The 22,303-nt window shown below is 43.7% G+C and overlaps 1 protein-coding gene across 1 annotated transcript in view; it reads right to left on the bottom strand.

The window, feature by feature from the left end:
• The window catches only part of COL18A1 (collagen type XVIII alpha 1 chain), a 585,697-nt gene that overhangs the window by 263,021 nt on the left and 300,373 nt on the right, over positions 1 to 22,303 (bottom strand). The window contains exon 12 of the mRNA XM_033945055.1: positions 946 to 999. Coding sequence (XP_033800946.1) covers positions 946 to 999 — 54 coding nt within the window. The remainder of the gene's footprint in view (positions 1 to 945; positions 1,000 to 22,303) is intronic.

The following is a 22,303-nucleotide window of genomic DNA, read 5'->3' as shown; positions in this document are numbered from 1 at the left end:
CTGTGTTCTTTGGAGTCAATACATGGTGTTAATCTGTTCTGAGAAATACCAGGACCAACAGAGGGGACTCCCAATTCTCCACCTCAATATCTCTCAAGATCCTGTAAAGAAGAACAGTCACAGACTCTCTAGGAGATGAATTAAAGTCCAGGATCTCAAACATCTCAGCTTATCCTTCATCTTCAAATGAACTGTGATAGCAACTGCCATCTCTGACAAAAGATGGAAAGAAAAAGACTCTTAGATGGATATCTTCTTCTTTCTTCAAGAGGAGAGGGTTCTGATGGTATTCCATATGACTCCTCCTCCAAGAAGTAATGTGGAACTTTATCAGGCTCCCACAAATGGTCCAAATCAGTGTCAGCAAACTGAGCAAAACCAACCTCATGGGAAGCCTGATACCTGGCATATCTAGGTCATGAGGAACTATGTCTTGTGCTAGAAAAACAGGTTCCCCTCTTGACTCTGATGAAGTTTCTTTTACTGATATTGAGAGGGTACCCACCTGGACTGGTGTTGATGTCTCGTCCTTAGTGCAGTATATTGCAAACTGTGTGTCTGTGCTGCGGCGAGATTCCAGGTGTGTCATGAGTCGCCAGTGAGGAGGAGAGGCGCTGGTGCCAGCTGACATTACAGGACGTGCCTCTTGTGGCGAGAGGCATGTCCTGTAGGCAGTGAGCCAGTGCCTCTCCTCTTCCAGCATCTCCTTTCCCCCCACCAGTGTAGTAATAGCAGGCTCTGTGCAAGTGTGAATGTTGACATGATGACATCACACATGCATATGACATCATCACATCAATGTCCGCTCATTTCCAGATGTCCTCCAGCTGCGGCACTGAGTTTAATGTGCTACAGTTTCAGAATGTTTGTGGGACACTGCCTTAGGGAATCCTCAGTGCCACTGAAAATATCTAATATTTTTTTTTTAATAGTGAAAATACTAACCCGTACGCTTTCCAAGTCACCACCAAAACCAGAGCCTTCCATGTCAATAAAAGTCTGAAAGAAATAACAAGAGGCTTGATGTCATACAAATGCATCCACATTACCAGGATTATTATCTGATATCCAATGACATATCATTCCCTGCATAATGCAATAGCAGTACATTTAATATAGCACTAGACTTTAAAAGAAGAAAAGCAAAAGAAACTGAAAAATCTATAGAATGGGAAAATATTTATACAGCTGTATGGCATATTCACTATACACTCATATATATATATATATGAGTGTATAGTGAATATGCCAATCAGTACTGTTTAAATTGTGATCAAGAAGTGGAAAATTAATGTTCTGTTAATACCAAGACACAGTCAGGTAGATCATGAAAGATTTCAGATACAACTGTTAGGAAACATTTTAGGAATCAAAGAAAAATCCTCAAGCAACTTCTACTGAAAATACAGGCTTCTCTGAAACAAAGTGGTGTAGCTATTTCAGCATGCACCATATTGAACAAAAATGCACTGTTTGTTAGAGTAGCACACACCATCACAGTGGCGATGGCTACAGGTGCAAAAAAAATCTTTCAATTGGATACTTTCAAAATGACTCAACAAGGCTGTCTCAAATGTGGTCAAGGATGTCTAGTCTTCCTGATAGCACCACATTAACATATCCATAAGTGCCTGTAACCAAGTTATAATGTAGAAAAGATAAGCCACATATAGCAGGAGAACATATCAAAACACAGATAAGCTGTATATAATGCTGCAAAAGAGCTTATCTGGCTATGTTAATTTGGTGCTATGAGGAAGACTAGACATATCCTTGACCACATTCAAGATTTCTAATGCAGGCCAAGAGGCCAAAAGATGGACGCATTGAGTTACTTTGAAAATAAATATCTGATTAAAAGATTTCTTTATATCTGTGGCCCTCCCCACTGTATTTTTGTGTTCAATTTATCCTGTGGAGTTTGTTCTTCTGGTTTTTATGCATGGTAGAGTTGCCAGAAAAAAGTCATTACTGCACCAAAACAACAAACAGCTGCTTACAATCTGCACCTAGAGAAGTCTCAGAACTTCTGAAACAGCTACATACAGTAGTCACCTCCGCCGGGGCAGACCAGAGGTCCATCCAGCCCAGCGGTCCGCTCACGCGGCAGCCCATCAGGCATATTGCCTGAGCAGCGGTCCCTGACTAATTTTATACCTACCTCTACACTTATCTCTAAACCTTCCACTGCTCTTATCTGTACCCCTCAATCCCTTTTTCCTCCAGGAACCTATCCAGGTCTTCCTTGAAACCATGTACTGTGCTATTTCCTATCACGGCCTCTGGAAGGGTGTTCCATGTATCCACCACCCTCTGTGTGAAAAAGAATTTCCTTGCGTTTGTTCTAAACCTGTCCCCCTTCAATTTCATCGAGTGTCCCCTTGTTCTTGTGGTTTCTTTCAAATTGAAAAATCTGTCCTTGTCAACCTTTTCGATGCCCCTCAGGATCTTGAAGGTCTCTATCATATCTCCTCTGAGTCTCCGCTTTTCCAGGGAGAACAGCCCCAGCCTCTTCAGTCTGTCAGTGTATGTAAGGTTTTCCATACCCTTAATCAGTTTAGTTGCTCTTCTCTGGACTCCCTCAAGCATTGCCATGTCCTTTTTGAGGTACGGTGACCAGTACTGTTCACAGTATTCAAGATGCGGGCGCACCATAGCCCGATACAGTGGCAGGATGACTTCCTTCGTTCTGGTCGAGATACCCTTCTTAATGATACCTAACATTTGGTTTGCTTTCCTCGAGGCTGTAGCGCACTGTGCCGACGCCTTCAATGTCGTGTCTACCATCACTCCCAGGTCTCTTTCCAGCTTACTGACCCCTAGCATTGATCCCCCCATTTTGTAAGTGAACATCGGGTTCCTTCTCCCTATATGCATGACCTTGCATTTCCCTACGTTGAAGCTCATTTGCCACTTTTTTGCCCATTCTTCCAGTGTCGTAAGATCCCTTTGGAGATCCTCGCAATCTACCGTGGTTTCAACCTTGCTGAATAGTTTGGTGTCATCTGCGAATTTGATGACCTCACATTTTGTTCCCGCCTCCAGGTCGTCAATGAATATGTTAAACAGGAGCGGTCCCAGCACTGACCCTTGAGGAACCCCGCTCGTGACCCCTTGCCAGTCTGAGTAGTGGCCCTTTACACCAACCCTCTGCTTCCTGTCTGCCAACCAGTTTTTGATACATCGGTGGACCTCCCCTCGCACCCCGTGATTCCATAGCTTCCTGAGCAACCGCTCATGTGGTACCTTATCGAAGGCTTTCTGGAAGTCCAGGTAAATTATGTCTATGGGTTCACCTTTGTCCACCTGGCTATTTACCCCCTCGAAGAAGTACAACAAGTTTGTGAGGCACGACCTACCCTTGCAGAACCCATGCTGGCTCAACCTTAGCTGTCCATTTTTTTCGATATGATCACAGATGCTGTCCTTAATCAGCGCCTCCATCATCTTTCCCGGGACCGATGTGAGGCTCACCGGCCTATAGTTTCCCGGGTCGCCCCTTGAACCCTTCTTGAAGATGAGCGTGACATTAGCTATTTTCCAGTCCTCCGGGATCTCTCCAGTTTTTAGGGATAGGTTGCATATTTGTTGAAGTGTCTCTGCTATTTCATTCCTTAATTCCTTGAGCACTCTTGGGTGAATGCCGTCCAGACCTGGTGACTTGTCGCTCTTTAGCTTGTCTATCTGCCTGAGGACATCCTCCTGGCTCACCTCTAGTTGGACCAGCTCGCTATCTTGATCTCCATTTTCTATTGCCTCTGGTTCCGGAATTTTGGATGTGTCCTCCCTCGTGAAGACCGACGTAAAGAAGTCATTTAACTTGTCAGCTATTTCTTTTTCCTCCCTCACTACTCCCTTTCTATCCCCATCATCCAAGGGCCCCACTTCCTCCCTCGCTGGTTGCTTTCCCTTTACGTACCTGAAGAATGATTTGAAATTTTTTGCCTCTCCCGCTAGTCTCTCTTCATATTCCCTCTTTGCTCTCCTAACCACTCGGTGGCACTCCTTCTGGCTTTCCTTGTGTTCCTTTTGGTTGGCCTGCGTTTGGTCCTGTTTCCATTTTTTGAACGATGCTTTCTTATCACTGATCGCCTTTTTTACAGCAGCCGTTATCCATGCTGGGTTCTTTATTCGATTTTTCTTGCACTCTTTTCTGAACCTGGGGACGTACAGGTTCTGTGCTTCGTGCACCGTACGCTTGAGCAGGGTCCAGGCGCTTTCTATGGACTCTATCTTCCTTGTGCTGCCATTGAGATTCTTCCCCACCATTTTCCTGCTTACAATGAGCACCTAGCAAAGCCTCAGAACTTCTGGAACAGAAAAATTTGGAGTGATGGGAACAAAACTGAACTGTTTTGTTAGAAAAGGAGTCGGCAAGGCCTATAAAGTAAAACATGGAGGTGGATCTCTGCTATTTTGAAAGGCGGGGAGCTACAGTGGCACAACAAATTTAGTCAAAATTGATGGCATCTTATTGGAAGATTAGGTTCTTACCTTTGGTAATCTTCTGTTAGTCCCTTATGGATTCTGTACTCATTTTGATTTATCTCCACCTGTGAACCGGGTCTTGCAGAAATTCACAGACTTTTCTCTGCACTACTCCTCTCACTTAGCCTAGGAGCACAGAGCCCCCTGTAGTTTAGTCCAAAAGCCAATGAACAATGCGAACAAAATAGATATAAGAAAGGCGGCACGGAGAATCTCCCCGCAACACATCAGCATTCTATTCTGCTCTACAATACAAAAGAACAATTACTAAACAGGCAACAAGGAAACAGACAAGAACATAGCAACACAGGGAACCAACCTGCTGTGTGCAACTAGCACAAAGTAGATATATACCTTCTATACAGTTATCAGAACGCTTTCCCATAGAACCTATCTGAGGTCTGAAAGGAGAAACATCCGAGGCAGAAACATGCAGGCGAACAGTGTAGACAGAAGGCGGACTGTATGGAATCCCATAAGGGACTAACAGAAAGAAGATTACCAAAGGTAAAAATCTAATGTTCCTTTCTGGTACGTCTCTTCCGGATTACAAACTTATGGTGATGTACCAAAGCAATGGAAACTTCTACAGTGGAACAGAAGAGCCTGCCCGCAACACCAAGGACCCAAATGCGGCATCTGCCCAAGCCGCCAAATCCACTCTAAAATCTGATAAAGGTATGAAGAGACAACCAAGTGGCAGCTCTGCAAATCTCGACTGGATTAATTGCTCGAGACTACCCACGAAGCAGCTACACCTCTGGTCGAATGAGCTTTGAGAGATATCGGCAGCTGTCTGCCACAGACTATGTAAGATGAGGAAATCACCATTCGAATCTACCTGGCAATGGAGGCCTTAGATGCAGGTCTGCCCTGCCTGGACAGGTTAGTCAGGATAAACAGATGGTCAGAAGTCATTGGTTCTCTCCAAACAGTGAAGCAAGACTCTTTGGACATCCAATTTCCACAAGATTTTATCCTTTTAAACTGATTCAAAGGGACTAAAGGCAGGCAGACAAACCTCCTGGTTAACATGGAATTTCGAAACTACAAGGGGTGTTCAATAATTTATCTACCTGAGTAGGAAAGAAAAGTTTTCAAAACATTTTTGTTTTATTTTTCAATGTAGTCTCCTGATAGCTCCATATACTTCATCCACTTTTCCTGCATTGATTTTAACCCCTTTGAAAGGAATAATTCTTTTTGACCTTCAAACCAGGACATCACAGCTTCCTTGACGTTTTCATCACTTGAAAATAGCTGTCCACAGAGAGATTTCTTCAAAACTCAGATCAGAAAATAATCCAAGGGAGCCAGGTCAGGACTGTAGGGTGGATGGTTTGCTGCTGAAACCCACATTCTCGGATGGCAGCCTGTGATCATCATGACATATGCCATACCAAAGCAATGTGCCGTACACCAAAGCAATGGCACTGGCACATTGTTGTGCAGAAGCAGCAAGTCTGCTGTGAGCTTTCCTTGTCTTTTCTCTTTGATTGACTCCCACAAAGTGATCACTGTTTTGGCGCAAGTCTCCCCGGTTATGGCTGTCTTCTGTAGTATGAACTCCAGAAGCAAAAGTCCTTCATCATTCCAGAAGACAGTTGCCATGGCTTTGCCTGCAGATTTTTCTGTATTAAACATTTTTGGGAGTGGGAGATGACTTATGCTTCTACTGCATTAACTCCATTTTGGACTCAGGATCTCTGTGATAGACCCAAGTCTCATCTCCAGTCACCAAACAATGAAAAAAAAAAAATCACTGGAATCTGGAGCCTGGAGGCTTTTCGACATAGCGTCACCATTCTTGGAACCCATCTTGCATGAACCTTGGACATGCCCAACTTTCCATGAATTATTTTCCAAATTGTACCTGCCGAGATGCCCATTTCTTCAGCCATTCGGGAAACCTTAATTCATCTGTCTGACAAAATTAAATCCTCAACTTTCTTGTACAATTCTGTGGAAGTTGCTTCCATAGGCCGTCCAGTGTGAGGGTCATCTTCAATGGGCTATCTACCCTACTTAAACTGCTTGCTCCAAAATTTTAATTTGTAGGATGAAGGGGCAGACTCACCATAAACTGCAGTTATGCGTTCATGGATCAACTTTCGCTTCTTCCCTTCTTTTGTGAGAAATATCACTAAACAGTGGTACAAATCTAGCAGTTTCTTACTTGATTTGAATAAAGACTCTCCTGACACCTTGTCTCTTAGAATGTTAGACTCGCACTGAGCCACAACTGTGCATGAGTAACCTTGAGACATGTCACAACGTGCACAAACTTATTTCAGCATACTTGCTACTTTCTTTCATACTCAGGAGGATAAATTATTGAATGCCCCTTGTATATTCGGAATAAAGGAAAGAGCTGTACAGAGAGAGATCCCCAGCCGAGATCTTTAGAAGAGAGTCTACAACTCCAAAATGCGCCTGACTGAGAAAGCTCTCTAGAAGAGAGAGTCTATAACTCCAAAATGCGCCTGGCTGAGACAATCGCAACAAGGAACATTGTTTGACCGTAAGGTCCAAGAGAGACATGCGTTTAAGCGGCTTGAAGGGAGCCGCAGCAGGCCCTTTCAGAACCACATTGAGATTCCACGTTGGAATGGGTTGACATAGGAGTAGCTGCAAATGAAAAGCCCCTCCTAAAAAATCTGATCATGTTGGAGTATTAAGTGAATGAGATTCGGTGTGCACTATTAAACAGGTAATTCCTGCCAACTGTACTGAGGGAAGCCACTGCCAGGTCTTTATCTAGAACAACCTGCAAAAAGACTACCATAGTAGAAGGCTTCTTAGTTTTCAAAAGAGTGGCAATCACTATGTCAGAGTATCCATGCTGACTTAAAGCCTTGCACTCAAGAATCATGCTGTAAGACCAAAGCGCTGTGGGTTCTTTGTAGGAACAGGCCCTTTACAGAGGAGACCCCGATGATGCAGGAGCCTGAGCTTCTTGGCTCTCAGGAGACAGACCAGATCCACATATCATGGTCAGTGGGACCAGTCCAAGGTCACTAGGATCACCAGGACCGGATGAATTGCAATCCTGCTAATGACTCAACCTACAAGGGGCCAAGGCACAACTTTTCTAACGATGAGTCTACAGTCCTTGAATGATCCTTGCAATGAGTACCCCAGCCCAATAGACTGACATCAGTCATAAGAATGATCTACTCCATGATCCTGAGGGGTAACCCTTCTTGAGAGCAGGCCTTGAATCCACCATTACAGATTGCTATGCACTGGCTCTGTCCATGGAGGGGCATCTGAAGAGGATGATGCTGCAGGGACCACCAGGACAAAAGGGACTGCTATAGCAGACACATGTGTGCTCTGGCCCAGGGCAGTACCTTCAGAGAGGCTGCCATGGATTCCAGGATCTGAAGATACTGAAGATTACATTCTCTTAAGTGCTTGCCTGTCAGCTCTGGCAATGCAGCTGATGTGAAGGGAAAGGGAAAGGAAATTCTGCCTCAATTATTTCTTCTCACAGTCCAATCTTCAGGATCTTTAGGCTATAAGTTGGAAAGATCCCAACCTAGACCTCCACCCGCATGGAATTGCAGGAAAACACAGTCTGTACCCTGATACCCCAAGGACTATTATTCAGAGCACAAAACAGCAAACTTCTGACAAGGTTAGGAGATAAGCATGCTCCAAGGAGGATACACCCCCAAGCTCTGAAGACGGCACACAGCAGGCTGGCTCCACAAGTCCACCTGAAGCTTGCCCTATGGAACAGATTCTATGGAAACTGTGTCCTTCCCCAGCCAGAAATCACCTCCAAAGGGGTCTTCAAGGCACTAAAGCCATTGAAAAAAGGATAAACTTTGGCAAAAAAAAAGAAAAGTAGCAGAGAGAGAACAGAAAGACTTCTGCATGGTTTCAGTGGCGTACCAATGGAGGGATGGGGAGGGGGCGGTCCGCCCCGGGTGCAGCCTTGGGGGGGGGGTGCACATCCGGCCGGTCCCTATCGCGCTCCCTCCCTCCTTACTGTCCTGCCGAGTTGAATCAGCTCTTTCTCCCTCCCTGCCCCTTACCTTCATGGCGATTTCACGCCCCCCCCCAACAGGCCCGGTCCGACAAACCTCCCTGCCCTGTGGCCGGCGATGTCTAAACGGCCTTCTTCCAGCCGCCAGAACGTTGTCGTTGCAAATGGCTACCGTAAAGGTCGTCTCTGATGCAACTTCCAGTTGCGGCAGAGACGACCTTTACAGCAGCCATATGCAACAACAACACTCCGGCGGCTGGAAGAAGGCCATTTAGACATCACCGGCCACAGGACAGGGAGGTTTGTCGGACCAAGCCTGTTGTCGGTCGGTCGGGCGGGGGGGGGGGGGGGAAGCGCCACAAAGGTAAGGGGCAGGGAGGGAGAAAGGGAGAAAGGTGGAGTGAAGAGGAAAAATCGCTTAAGGAAAATGGGTAAAACATAGGGGCAGCAGGACACTGAAAGCACATGGGGAAGACAGAGGGGGAAGAAAGACGCTGAAAGCACATGGGGAAGACAGAGGAGTAGAGAAGGAAGCTGAAAGGACATGGGGAAGACAGGGGGGAGAAGGATGCTGAAAGCACATGGGGAAGATAGAGGGGGGAGAAGGACGCTGACAGGACATGGGGAAGACGGGGGGAGAAGGACGCTGAAAGGAAAATGGGGAAGAGAGAATGGGGAGAAGACGCTGAAGGGAAATAGGGAAGAGAAAGTAGGGAGAAGACGCTGGCAGGGAAGAAGGGTCTGACTCAGTGGAGGCATTGCTTATGTTCTTATGTTATGTTTGTGTTTGCTGGTGGGAGGGGGTTTGGGGGGTGTTGTAGGGTGGGGAGGGGGTGCACTTACCATTTGAAAATTCTTGATGACTACCTCTTTGTTGTATACTATTCCTTACTTGTTATCTTTGTATGCATTTCTTCCGTGTGGTTTTGGATTTGTTTGGGATTTGTCATCAATAAAATATTATTTGACATAATATTTATTTATGTATTCAAATATGTATTTTATTGATTTTAAACAATACAAACATTACGGAGTCGCCCAATAACATCCCCCCTAAGTATAACAGAGGCAAATTGAGAGCTCAAGATAAAAATTGAAAATGATACAGTACTACTCAAAAGGGTCCAGAGAAGAGCGACTAAGATGGTTAAGGGGCTGGAGGAGTTGCCGTACAGTGAGAGATTAGAGAAACTGGGCCTCTTCTCCCTCGAGCAGAGGAGATTGAGAAGGGACATGATCGAAACGTTCAAAATACTGAAGGGAATAGACTTAGTAGATAAAGACAGGTTGTTCACCCTCTCCAAGGTAGAGAGAACGAGAGGTTAAAGTTAAAAGGGGATAGATTTCATACAAACGTAAGGAAGTTCTTCACCCAGAGAGTGGTGGAAAACTGGAACGCTCTTTCGGAGGCTGTTATAGGGGAAAACACCCTCCAGGGATTCAAGACAAAGTTAGACAACTTCCTGCTGAACCAGAATGTACGCAGGTAAGGCTAGTCTCAGTTAGGGCACTGGTCTTTGACCTAAGGGCTGTCGCGGGAGCGGACTGCTGGGCACAATTGACCTTTGGTCTGACCCAACAACGGCAATTCTTATGTAGATGCCAGACTATGGGGGGAGTGGAGGGAAGAAGATGGGTGTCAGACCAATTTGGAAGGGGGGAGAAAGGGAGAGGCACAGTAACAGAGCAAATGGAAGATGCAGAGAGAAGAGAGACAGTGGATAAAGGAATTGAATGAGAACATAAGGAAAGCAGAAACCAGGCAACAAAGGTAGAAAAAAATTCCTTTTTTTTGCTTCAGGATAAAGTAGTATATTAGTTGTGTTGATAAAAATTTATAAACAAAGCCCTGCCAGCTGAACATCTCTTTCTCCAGTTCAGCAGCCAGAACTTTGATTTATAAGTAAGGAATAAGCTAAATATTGCAGTACTGAGGCTTATATGGATGCTGCGGGGATGGTGACGGGGCGGTGAATGGGATAGCGGTGCTGGGGCAGTGAAGGGGACCGTGCAGTGACGGGGCAGATTTTTTTCCCCGTGTCATTCTCTAGTGCTCATGTCAAAAGCTTCCCTCTGACTCAGCTTCCTGTTTCCGCTTTTGACAGCACCGCATTGCCGATCTGAAGTTCTGTTGATGCCAGGGGTAGAAGAAGGCCCATTGCCGATCTTAAGTGTCATCGCGGGGGGGGGGGGGGGGGTTGCAGATCTTGTTGAAAATCGGAAAGGTGAGGAAGGGAGAAAGATGAGCCTGTGGTGGATGGAGAGATTGAGAGAAGGGGGCAGATGATGGAAGTGGGGATAAAGGGGAGAGAGAAGGGGGCAGATGATGGAAGTAGGAAGAAGGGGCAGATGATGGAAGTGGGGAGAGAGAAGAGGGCAGATGATGGGGGAAAAGGTTTGAGTTAGGGAAATACTGGAGGGGTGAGGGAAAGAGGTGGCGAGCTGTAAGTAGACAGTAAAAAAGGAAATTGATGAAAGGGTAGTAAGAACGTAATCTAGATGGATGCAGAAAATAAATTGAAAAGGAAAATGAGGGAAGAAAAGGATTGCAGAAGAGAGGTGTGGGAGAGGGAAGGAGAGGAGAGAGATGCCAGACCAATGGGGGTGAAAGAAGAGGTGGAAGGGGGAGGCATACAGTTTCTGGAAGGGGCTTAGAAGGAGAGAAGATGCCATATAGGGAGGGAGGGGCAGAGAGATGGCAGACTGTGGATGGAAGGAAGTCAGTAACAAGAAGATGAGGAAAGCAGAAACCAGAGAAGACAAAGGTAGAACAAAAATTTTCTATTTATTTGTTGCTTTAGGAGACATGTGTCACAGTTTCTGTGGTATTGCATTTTATGCATTCCAGCTTCTTGCTGGTTCAATTTAACCTTTGTCTATGTATTTCTAATTTATCCCCCCTTTTACAAAACTGTGGAGCGTTTTTTAGTGCCAGCCGTGGTGGTAGCAGCTCTGATGCTCAGAATTCTATGAGCGTCAGAGCTGATACCACCGTGGCTAAAATCCACACCACAGTTTTGTAAAAGGGGGAGGGGTTAGTTTGTGATGACATATTCCATACTAGGCTAAGGTATTTTCTGTGTTCGAAAGACATGGTTTTCTGTTAGGATTGACGGTGTAGGATTGATCTGTACTAGACTGGCTTGTTTAGTTTTACAATGGGTATATTGATGTACTGCTCACTGCAATATGTAAGATGCTGCCTCATGTGTGACGTGTGGATTGTTACTAAAATTCATGTTTTTCGTACAGATGGGGGGGTGCCAAAAAATGATGGGACCCGGGTGTCACATATGCTAGGATGCCACTGCATGGTTTGCTTGCAAAAATAAAAACTACAGGGGGCTTTGTGCTCCTAGGCTAAGTGGGAGGAGCAGTGCAGAGAAAAGTCTGTGTATTTTTGCAAGACCCAGTTCAAGGGTGGAGATAAAAGGGGAAAAGGGATGTAACAGAACATAAAATACTGGAGGAGAATTTGCATTCATCAACCAGGAAGCTGCACATGGGGCACACTTGTACTTTCCAACATGAAAATGATCTGAAACATAAGGACAAGTCGATACTTCAGTGGCTGCAGCAGAAAAAAGGGAAGGTTCTGGAGTGAACATCACAGTCTCCTGACCTCAACATCATTGAGCCAGTTTGGGGAGAACTGAAATATGTAGGTTCATACTAGACAACCAAAGAATTTACAGGATCTGGGGGGGTTTTGCCCAGAAGAAGGGCACATGAGAAAATAAAGGACTTCATTCACAACTATCCAAAAAGACTGCAAGCACTCACTGATGCAAAAGGAGGCAATACACGATATTAAGAATTCAGGGTATACAAACTTCTGAACAGGACTATTTTATTATTTCCTTTTATTGCCATGGTTTGTTTAATGATTGTAGTGAGTGTGATGATCCTAGAGGTTTTTATGTGGATTGCTAAATTTATTTTTAATAAAGTCCTAATCAGGAATGTCACCTTTTCACAGTGCTGTTTTTGTTTTGCTTGTTTAATGATTGTGCTATTCCGTGATTGCTAACGGTTTAATTTGAAACACATTAAAAATAAATGTTTTGCCTGATCACTCATATTTTCCACAAATGGTGCACACCTTAGAAAAATTCTGTAAACTTATGAGCGCAACTGTATATTCTAAGCTTATTGTATATTTTGCTTGTGTTTAGCACACATATTTACATAATACAGATATCTTTGAAAGTCTTGAAACATTAAGCAGTTCATTAGCTCAGTCAATCAGGTATCTAGAAATAAAAAGCCTTAACATGAGTTATATAAAATATGTGCTAAAAATTAGTACACATTTTAACTCACATTTTATTAATTTAGACTAGGTACAGCTCTGTGACTTATCTCTAACCCGGATATGTATGATCTCTCTATCTTCTTTGGAGCTTATTGGTGGTGGTGCTTCCAGCTATTTTTTCTATCTAAATTAAGCAGCTTTTAGTGATTTTGTGCCACAGTTCCTAAACCTCTATGCTATTTTCATAACATTGTTAGAAAAACACAAGAGTTATGTCATCACACAACTCACACTCACTGAGTGCTATGCAGTACTGAAAGGAAAGAGAAGGGATTTTCAATTTAGGTCATGCCTTTTTTAGTTGTTGCTCTAGGCATATTACATTCAGGTACAATAGGCATTTTCATTTCCCTAGAGGGCTTACAATTAAGTTTGTACCTGAAGCAATAGAGGGAGGGTGAGAGTTAAGTAACTTACACAAAATCACAAGAATAACAATTTTCTGAAAGCAGGACTAGCAGCAGGCCTCCTGAGATAGTAAAAAGATTAACAAATTGTAAGGAAAGCAGGCGTTGGGCATGAGGGAAACTGTTAGGGAGAAACTGTATATTAGGAGAAAAGACTGCTTTCATTACAATATCCATATGAAGCCTTAATAAAGTAAGCCTTGCACTGCAATAGAGCGCTTTGATAAACTTCATCATAATGTTGTAACACGTGCTAAAAAGTAAAAGTAGCTTACTGCTGACAGCATAGGACCTAGCTCTGTGGGGTGCTTGAGCACCCGTAATATTGAGCAAATCTTTTGCTTTTGTTCACGGAGGGGTTCATTGGGTTTAGCACCTCCACTCATTTTGAAAAGTTGGCTTCTATGGATGAAAGCATGCAAATTTTAGCAGCATTAAAAAGTCTCAAGTGTATGCTGTTGGTAAAACTGTACAGACGGCTATGGGAATATGCAGCTATTTGCCACATCATGAGTGTGTGAACAGGGATCAACTCTGCATTGACAATTAAAAAATGCTGGCTGGATCCACACCACAAAAATTCCTTGATGGCTAGTAAGCACCTGAGAAAAAAATGCCCTTGACTAGAGACCCTCCATAGTGGTAAACCGCATCCCACAAATTAATTATATATACCTTGTCCTGGAAGGCAGCAACAAGGTAGGCATTGCCTTACTCTGCAGACCCCCTAGAGGTGCACCATGATGCATAGCTAGGGTCAGTCACTGCTAGTCCCAAGAAGGTGGGAGTGACAGACTTGGAAACCTTTGAATACCTCACTGGATAAGTAAGTATAACTATCCAAAGTGGGGCGAGGAGTAGCTCTACAAGCATTATGAGGCACTATGGTTCAGGGATGCTTTGAACCAGATAGCCAGGCCCACTGGGCCATTAGGAAATGTTTGCAGGGTGAGTTAGGAAATGCCAGGGATTGCTGGGAACAAGGGGAGAGGGAATAATTGGACACCTTTCAATACTCTCTTGCTCACAGTGCATATTTACTACTACTATTTAACATTTCTATAGCGCTGAAAAGGTTTATGCAGTGCTATACATAGACAGTCCTTACTCTAAAGAGCTTACTGAAGGCAATAATAGTATTAAGCAGGACATAAGGGGGGGGCCTCATAATCCAATATGTGCGAGATGCCCCCGAAGGATAAAGAAATGCTTCACAATTACAGTAAAAGAATATTGCTTAGTTAGCATTATTAACAAGTGTTTAAGTTTTCAAATAGATGTTTGTTCCAGTAACAGAATACAGGAAGTGCCTAAGTCCTAGAGCATGTGAACAGATCAGTGTGAACAACCCCTCTATTGCTGAAAGGAGCAAAACTAAATAGCATGTGATAACTAAGTCATTATTGTTGCTAGGGAAAGTTACTAATGAAATAAGATTGCAAGAAATCATGTGATTGAAACTAACCAAAAAAAATATGCTGGAGTATGCAATTTATCACTGGATCTTAATGAAGTAATAGTGCTGGAATTTAATTGGAAGATGTACCAACTACGTATGTTTAATAATGAATTAAGTGATGTCATAAACACAATAAGATGGCCAATCACTTGTAATTTGAGAAGATTCTTGGTTGGCATTCTACCAGTTACCAGAACAGCAAGAACTTCCAAGGACTTAAATGATTAAACTATAAACTGTGTCAGTTAGTGTTTTTTTCCCCTTGGTCTCCTTCAGAGATGGAAGAAAAGGCTGAGGGTTATGAAACTTGTCCATGCAGGAAATATTAAGAGAAGCAGCAGGATATATTAAGAAAAGCCACGGGATTACTGTGGCTTTGACCGATTGGGGTAAAGTTAAGAGTCATGCCCATATCTTGATGGCATCAGATACCTGAGGGAATTAATAAGAATAAGGTTTCACATAAACAGCATGATTTCCGTGAGGAGCCAGGCAAGAAATGGGAAGAGACATAGCTAGTGAATGTGTGGCAGGAGACTGCACAGAAATGAGAGATTTATGTTTAAGTGCCAGCTTGAGGAAGGCGCTGTGGTTTGAGAAAAAAAGATAGAACAAGAGACAGGTTGAGATCTCTGTATAAGGCATAAGGTAGTATGTACCAAGGATCCAAGGCTTTCTCCGCTTCTACTTTTGTCAACACTCTCAACTCCTTGAGTGTTTGAGATTCTGATTAAAGCAGCTTTAGGAGGGATCACAACCAAGGCTGACAAAGTGCAGAGAAAAAAACTATAAAGGAATGTGGAAGATCAGTGCACTTTTCATTCAGAAAAATTCCTCTCTGAGCACTCAACTTAAATTGTTAGATCTTTTTCATTACTACTGAGGGTTAAAATTCCAAGAAGTTTTCTGTCTCCTCTGCTTTTAGTCAAAGCTGACAGGCTGATTGATAGCATGCTTTCCCTTTTCCCCACAAGTGCTTCCTGTCAATCAGCCTCTTCACAGCAAAATGGTATGAATGGGTAAGAAAATGATATACTCTTAGAACTGGCATGCTAATGCTTGTCTGCTCTGCTGCACTTGGGACAAAATGAAGTTTATGAACAAACATAGAAACATAGAAAATGACGGCAGAAAAGGGCCACGGCCCATCTAGTCTATCCACACTAATGGCCCACCCTCTAACTACCTCCATGAAGAGAACCCACATGCCAATCCCATCTTTTCTTAAAATCTGGTACGCTGCAGGCCTCAATTACCTGTTGTGGAAAATTATTCCAGCGGTCAACCACCCTTTCGGTGAAGAAATATTTTCTGATGTCGCCATGAAATTTCCCACCCCTGATTTTCAACGGATGCCCTCTTGTTGCCGTGGGTCCTTTAAGGAAAAAGAAATTCTCTTCCACCTTGATACGGCCCGTGACATATTTGAATGTCTCGATCAAGTCTCCCCTCTCTCTGCGTTCCTCGAGTGAGTACAGCTGCAACTTACCCAGTCGTTCCTCATACGAGAGATCCTTGAGTCCTGAGACCATCCTGGTGGCCATTCGCTGAACCGACTCAACTCTCCGCACATCTTTTTGATAATGCGGCCTCCAGAATTGTACACAGTATTCCAGATAGGGTCTCACCATGGATCTGTACAACGGCATTATGACCTCGGGCTTACGGCTGACGAAACTTCTACGGATACAGCCCATGATTTGTCTAGCCCTGGATGAAGCTTTCTCCACTTGATTGGCAGTCTTCATGTCTTCGCTAATAATCACCCCCAAGTCACGTTCTGCTACAGTCCTTGCTAGGATCTCACCATTTAGGGTGTAAGTCCTGCATGGATTTTTGCCGCCAAGGTGCATGACCTTGCATTTTTTGGCATTGAAACTTAGTTGCCAAGTCTTTGACCAATGCTCCAGCAGGAGTAGGTCCTGCGTCATATTGTCGGGCATTGAGCTTTTGTTGGGCACTGTGCTTTCATCTGTTGTGCAGTTGCCTACTATGTTGCATAGTTTGGCATCATCGGCGAATAATGTAATTTTACCTTGAAGCCCCTCATCCAAGTCTCTTACGAAGATTTTAAATAGGATCGGGCCCAAGATCGAGCCCTGCAGCACTCCGCTGATCACCTCCGTCGTATCGGAGAGGGTACCGTTTACCACTACCCTCTGAAGTCTACTTCTAAGCCAGTCCCTAACCCATGCGGTTAATGTTTCACCCAGTCCCATCGAACCCATCTTGCTCAATAACCTGCGGTGTGGGACGCTATCAAATGCTTTGCTGAAGTCCAAGTACACGACGTCCAGGGACTCCCCTATATCCAACTTTCTTGTTACCCAGTAAAAGAAGCTGATCAGATTTGACTGGCAGGACCTTCCCTTCGTAAAACCATGTTGATGGGGATCTCGTAGATTCTCCTCGTTCAGGATCGTATCCAATTGGCGTTTGATTAGTGTTTCCATAAGTTTACTCACTATCAATGTGAGACTCATCAGTCTATAATTCTCAGCCTCCGTCCTGCATCCCTTTTTCTGGAATGGAATGACGTTAGCCATTTTCCAATCCAACGGGACTCTTCCTGTACTTAGGGAAAGATTGAAAAGCGCGGATAACGGTTCCGCCAGGACGTCACTCAACTCCCTGAGCACCCTGGGGTGTAGTTTGTCTGGTCCCATAGCTTTGTTTACCTTGAGTCTTGATAGCTCCCCGTAGACACTGCTGGGCGTAAACTCGAAATTTTGAAACGGGTCTTCCGAGTTTTCCCTCGTCGGCAGCTGAGGGCCGGATGCCGGCGCCTTGCAAGTGAAGACCAAGCAGAAGTATTCATTTAAAAGTTTGGCTTTGTCCGAGTCCGATTCTACATAGTTCCCTTTGGGTTTCCTAAGGTGTCCTATCCCATCTGTGTTTCTTTTTCTGTCACTAATATACCAGAAGAAGGATTTATCACCCTTCTTGATGTTCTTCGCAAGGTTCTCCTCCATTCGGAGTTTGGCCTCCCTGACTGCTGTTTTGACCGCTTTTGACTTGGCCAGATAGTCTTCCTTGGATTCTCGCTTCCCTGATAGTTTGTAGAGGATGAACGCTCTTTTCTTCTTTTTTATGAGGTCTGAGATCTCCTCAGAGAACCACTGCGGTCTATTGTTTCTACGCCGTTTACTTACTGATTTGACATTTGGTTGCTTCATATAAGGTTGATTTCAGAGTTGACCACATTACCTCTACATTATCTGTTTCGGCATGGTTTTGCAGTGCCCGATGGATGAAATCTCCCATGCTTTCGAAGTTTGTGCCCTTAAAGTTGAGGACCTTGGTTGATGTGCTTGACTTAGTGAAACCTTTTCTGAGGTTGAACCATATCATGTTGTGGTCACTGGAAGCCAACGTATCGCCTACCAAGACCTCTGTGACATTTTCTCCGTTGGTGAGTATTAGGTCTAGTATCACCCGATCCCTAGTGGGCTCTAATACCATTTGTCTGAGTTTTGCTCCCTTTATAGAGGTTAATAGCTTCCTGCTGCTGCTGGATGCAGTGGAAAGTTTGTTCCAATCCACATCAGGCATATTGAAGTCTCCTAACAATACTGTGTCTCCACGCAAAGTGATATTCTCAATGTCTTTGACTAATTCTATATCCATGTCCTCCTGTTGTCTTGGAGGTCTGTATACTACACCAAGATACAGGCATTTGTCCTTCCCCCTAGCCAAATTCACCCAAAGGGATTCCCCGGTGTACTTGACATCTGTGATTTTGGTAACTTTGATGCCCTATCTATCCTGCCGAAGTAAGTTGTATCCCGGTATAGCCATATCCCACCCATGGGAGTCCGTGAACCAAGTCTCGGATATCGCCACCACATCTAGATCGGCGTTCCTCATTTCCGTCTCTAATTCCAGAATCTTATTGCCCAAACTGTGGGCATTAACGTACATAGCCTTCCATACCTTATATTTGCTATGTCTCTGTGTAGATATTCCTGCTTGAGCTAATTGGACTCCTATAATGCTGTTTGCAATGTGTGTACTTACCTTTGACTCCGAAATGCAGTGTGTACTTACCTTGGACTCAGAAATGGATTGGCAATTTGCCTTGCCAAGTTGGTTTACTTGTGCCAGCACGTGAGTGGGTACCCTCCCCCAACTTACCTAGTTTAAAGCCCTACGAAGTAGGTGAGCTAGTCAGTGTCCAAAGACGTTCTTTCCCCTTCTGGTCAGGTGAAGTCCGTCAGGTCCCTGTAGTCCTTGCAGCACCTCTCCATGGTTCATGTTCTCTGCACCAAGTTCATCTCCCTGCACCATCCGTGCAGCCAGTTGTTTGTCCTCTGGATACGATACTCCCTGGCTCTCCCCTTGCCTCTCACTGGGAGGATCAAGGAGAATACCACCTGGGCTTCCATTCTCCTCAGCTTCTCACCCAGGGCTCCAAAGTCTACAGATATGTTCTCCGTGGTGTTCCTGGCAGTGTCGTTCGTTCCAACGTGGATGAGAAGCATGGGGAAGTGGTCATGGGGCTTGATAAGTCTGTCTAGGCAGGTGGTTACATCTCGGATCCTGGCTCCTGGAAGACAGCAAACCTCTCTTGATTGCATATCTGGTCTGCAAATTGGTCCCTCGGTGCCCCTCATCAGGGAATTCCCAATGACTACCACTCTGTGCTTCTTTGGGGGGAGCTGATCTGTTGTCTCCGGAACCAGAACCGTCTGGTAGATAACTTCCTGTACTTCATTGGCAGGTTCCTCCTGTAACAGCTGGAATCTGCTCCTCAAGGTGATTAGTGGGATCGATGTTAAACTGCCCTGTGAATGAGAGAAAGAGACAGAAGAAGAGGAAGAAGGTCTTCTACATTTGCCGGTGGAGGAAGTTACCAGCTGCCAGGAGTCAGCGTCTCCAGCCTCTTCTTGTACCCCAATCGTTGGTTTCAGGGTTGCAGGTTCGGACAGTTTGGGCGTCCTGAGGATGGTCTTGTCTGGCTCCTGCTTGGTGACCTGGGACAACTCCTGGATGACTCCGTCGATGAAGGCCTTGTCCTCTCAGATGCTTCTCAAGCGCTTTACCTCCTCTCTCAAGATCCTTAGCTCCTGCAAGGATGTCTCCGTCTAGCTGATCCATCTCTTCTGTCTCTTTGGAGAATTTAGTCATCTGCTTGGGGATGACCTCGGTCTGTACAGAGACCTCTGTCCTCCGTCCTGGCTCTCCTTCCGTCTGTACGTAGACCGTGGCCATCCCCTGAATCCTTTTGGTGATTGGGCTGCCGGTCTTGTGATTGTAGCCCTGTTGCTTCTTGTTCTTCCTGCCATTTTCAAAAAAAAATTATTTTTTTTTTGTTAGTTTAGATATTTGTTAGTTAGTTTAATCTGTTAGAAGAACTCAGCTTCTATATGTCATTAGTGTTTGAGAATTCTGGGAAATGAAGTATAACACTCTAACAGGAAATTACTTGATGAAGACATATCCTCTCTCATTATTTAAGCCTCAATAACTATGTAACCTATAATTATATATTTATTGGTTGGAAGTAACTGTCTAACTGATGGTCTGAAGTTTAATGCTGCTACCTCCCTAGGAGCACATTTCAAGAAGTCTTTTTGATCTCTGTCTTACCAAAAATAAAAATAATAATTAAAAATATTCTGGGATTAAGAAATTGTGACTGCGAAAATCAGTTTAATGTATTAAGTACAAAATGAAAATAACTTCTGCTTTTTAACTTCTTGCATTCTTTGATGAAGCAAGAATTAATTGACTTAAATGTACTTTGAATACATTGGGACTAGTTTTTTTATTATAGCTTTAAGGTTGCAGGTTTGAAATAAATACCTGACAGAAAAAGATAAAGAATTACACGATTAACTGAGGTCTTTGGAAAAATGTTAAACTTTTTAAGTTTTTTACCTCTGTTTTATATTGTGATCTAATATATTCTGATTTTTGTTTCCGGTGTTTGGTTATATTCTTGCCCAAGGTAATGCTTTCCTGAATGTCTTGTCATTATTTGTGTAACGATGGTTCTTTTCCACATATTAAGCAAATATGCACTAGGGTATTTGATGAATTATGTAAGTTAAGTATAAGAAGAGCAATCCTCAATTGGTTTACAAAGTTTTTAGTGAATTGGAATTGTTGTATATTAAAGAACAGTTTTTCCTAAGAACTAGAATTCTTTTGTGGAAACCTCAGAGCTTTCCAATTTCTTCAATGCTTTTTAATATTGTTATGAGCTCTTTACAAAAATGTTAATCTAATGGGGGAATATATATTATCATATGCTGCTATTCTTTTAATAATTCCAGTGAATTTAAAGATATATTAAGATTATTTATTGGATTTTCAAGAGACTCTTTATAGAAAGTAAATTTAAAAATGTTAGCCATCACTGATAAGATCTCAGATTGTATTAATAAGATTGGAGACTGAGTTTCTTCTATAGTATTAAACTCTGTTACAGTATTAAGTGATAAACCATCAAAAGTACTAGACATTTCCTAGACCCTGGTCTCACAAATGAGGATCATATTTCTAATTTATGAAGGGAAAGAGTGACACAGTGGTTAAAGCTACAGCCTCAGCACCCTGAGGTTGTGGGTTCAAATACACACTGTTCCTTGTGACCCTGGGCAAGTCACTTAATCTCCCCAGGTACATTAGACAGATTGTGAGCCCACCAGGACAGACAGGGAAAATGCTTGAGTACCTGAATAAATTCATGTAAACCATTGTGAGCTCCCTTGAGGAACAGTATGTGCCATCAGAGGAACTGCTGTATCACCCCTTCAAATTTTACTAAGATGTTCTCCAATCTGTACCTTAATAGCCCGTACTGAGTGGCCTATATAAAAAAGGCCAAATGAACAGGAGATCAAATAAATAACTCCATCAGTATTACGAGAAGTCCTGGCTTTCAGATGGTAAGTATACTGCAAATGTGAGGGCTTCACAACTGTCTCCTCCATGGCATAAGAGCACAATCCACCTTCCCTTCTCTTCAAGTTATTATACAAAGACTTTGCCTTTCCTCTTATATCACAGAGTCTACCAGAATTCTCTTCTTGTAGCAATCCTGCACCCACAGAAATGTTGCAGCTTCCATATGAGAGAGATTGGCATGTCGCACAACATGTAATACCTTCGAACCTGCAGGAGTAGCTGCTGCAACAGCTTCATGGATTGCTTTTTCATTCTTCTTTATGTACCTAACCATAGACTCATTAATGCCATAATGCCGAGCAGCAGTGGAGGATGACTTTAGTCTCTGAAGCATATCCAATAATTCAACCTTTTCTTATAAGGTTTTCACTTTTTTTTCCCCTCTTGGGAGCACTTTCAATAGCACTTGAAGTCTTGCGCTTTGTAGCCATGGAGGGAGACCTTGCCTGTTCCTGAAGGAGAGGCAATACACGGTGAAGCTGTGCAAGCTGGGAATCAGCGATTTTGTCTGTGCACACTGGGAATCAGCGATTTTGTCTTGTGCACACTGGGAATCAGCGATTTTGTCTGTGCATGCTGGGAATCAGTGCTTGGGAAAACGCGCCAAAATTTTTCTCTGCAATCATGGATGACATAATTTGGGGGAGGAGCCATAAATCTAAAAACCGCAAATAATCGAAATCACGAATACGGAGGGAAAAGTGTATAGGGTTTACATGTAGGCTATC

The sequence above is a fragment of the Geotrypetes seraphini genome, chromosome 5 (genome assembly GCF_902459505.1).
Source record: "Geotrypetes seraphini chromosome 5, aGeoSer1.1, whole genome shotgun sequence".
NCBI lineage: Eukaryota > Metazoa > Chordata > Amphibia > Gymnophiona > Dermophiidae > Geotrypetes > Geotrypetes seraphini.
This window is presented reverse-complemented; position numbering and strand designations above follow the sequence as displayed.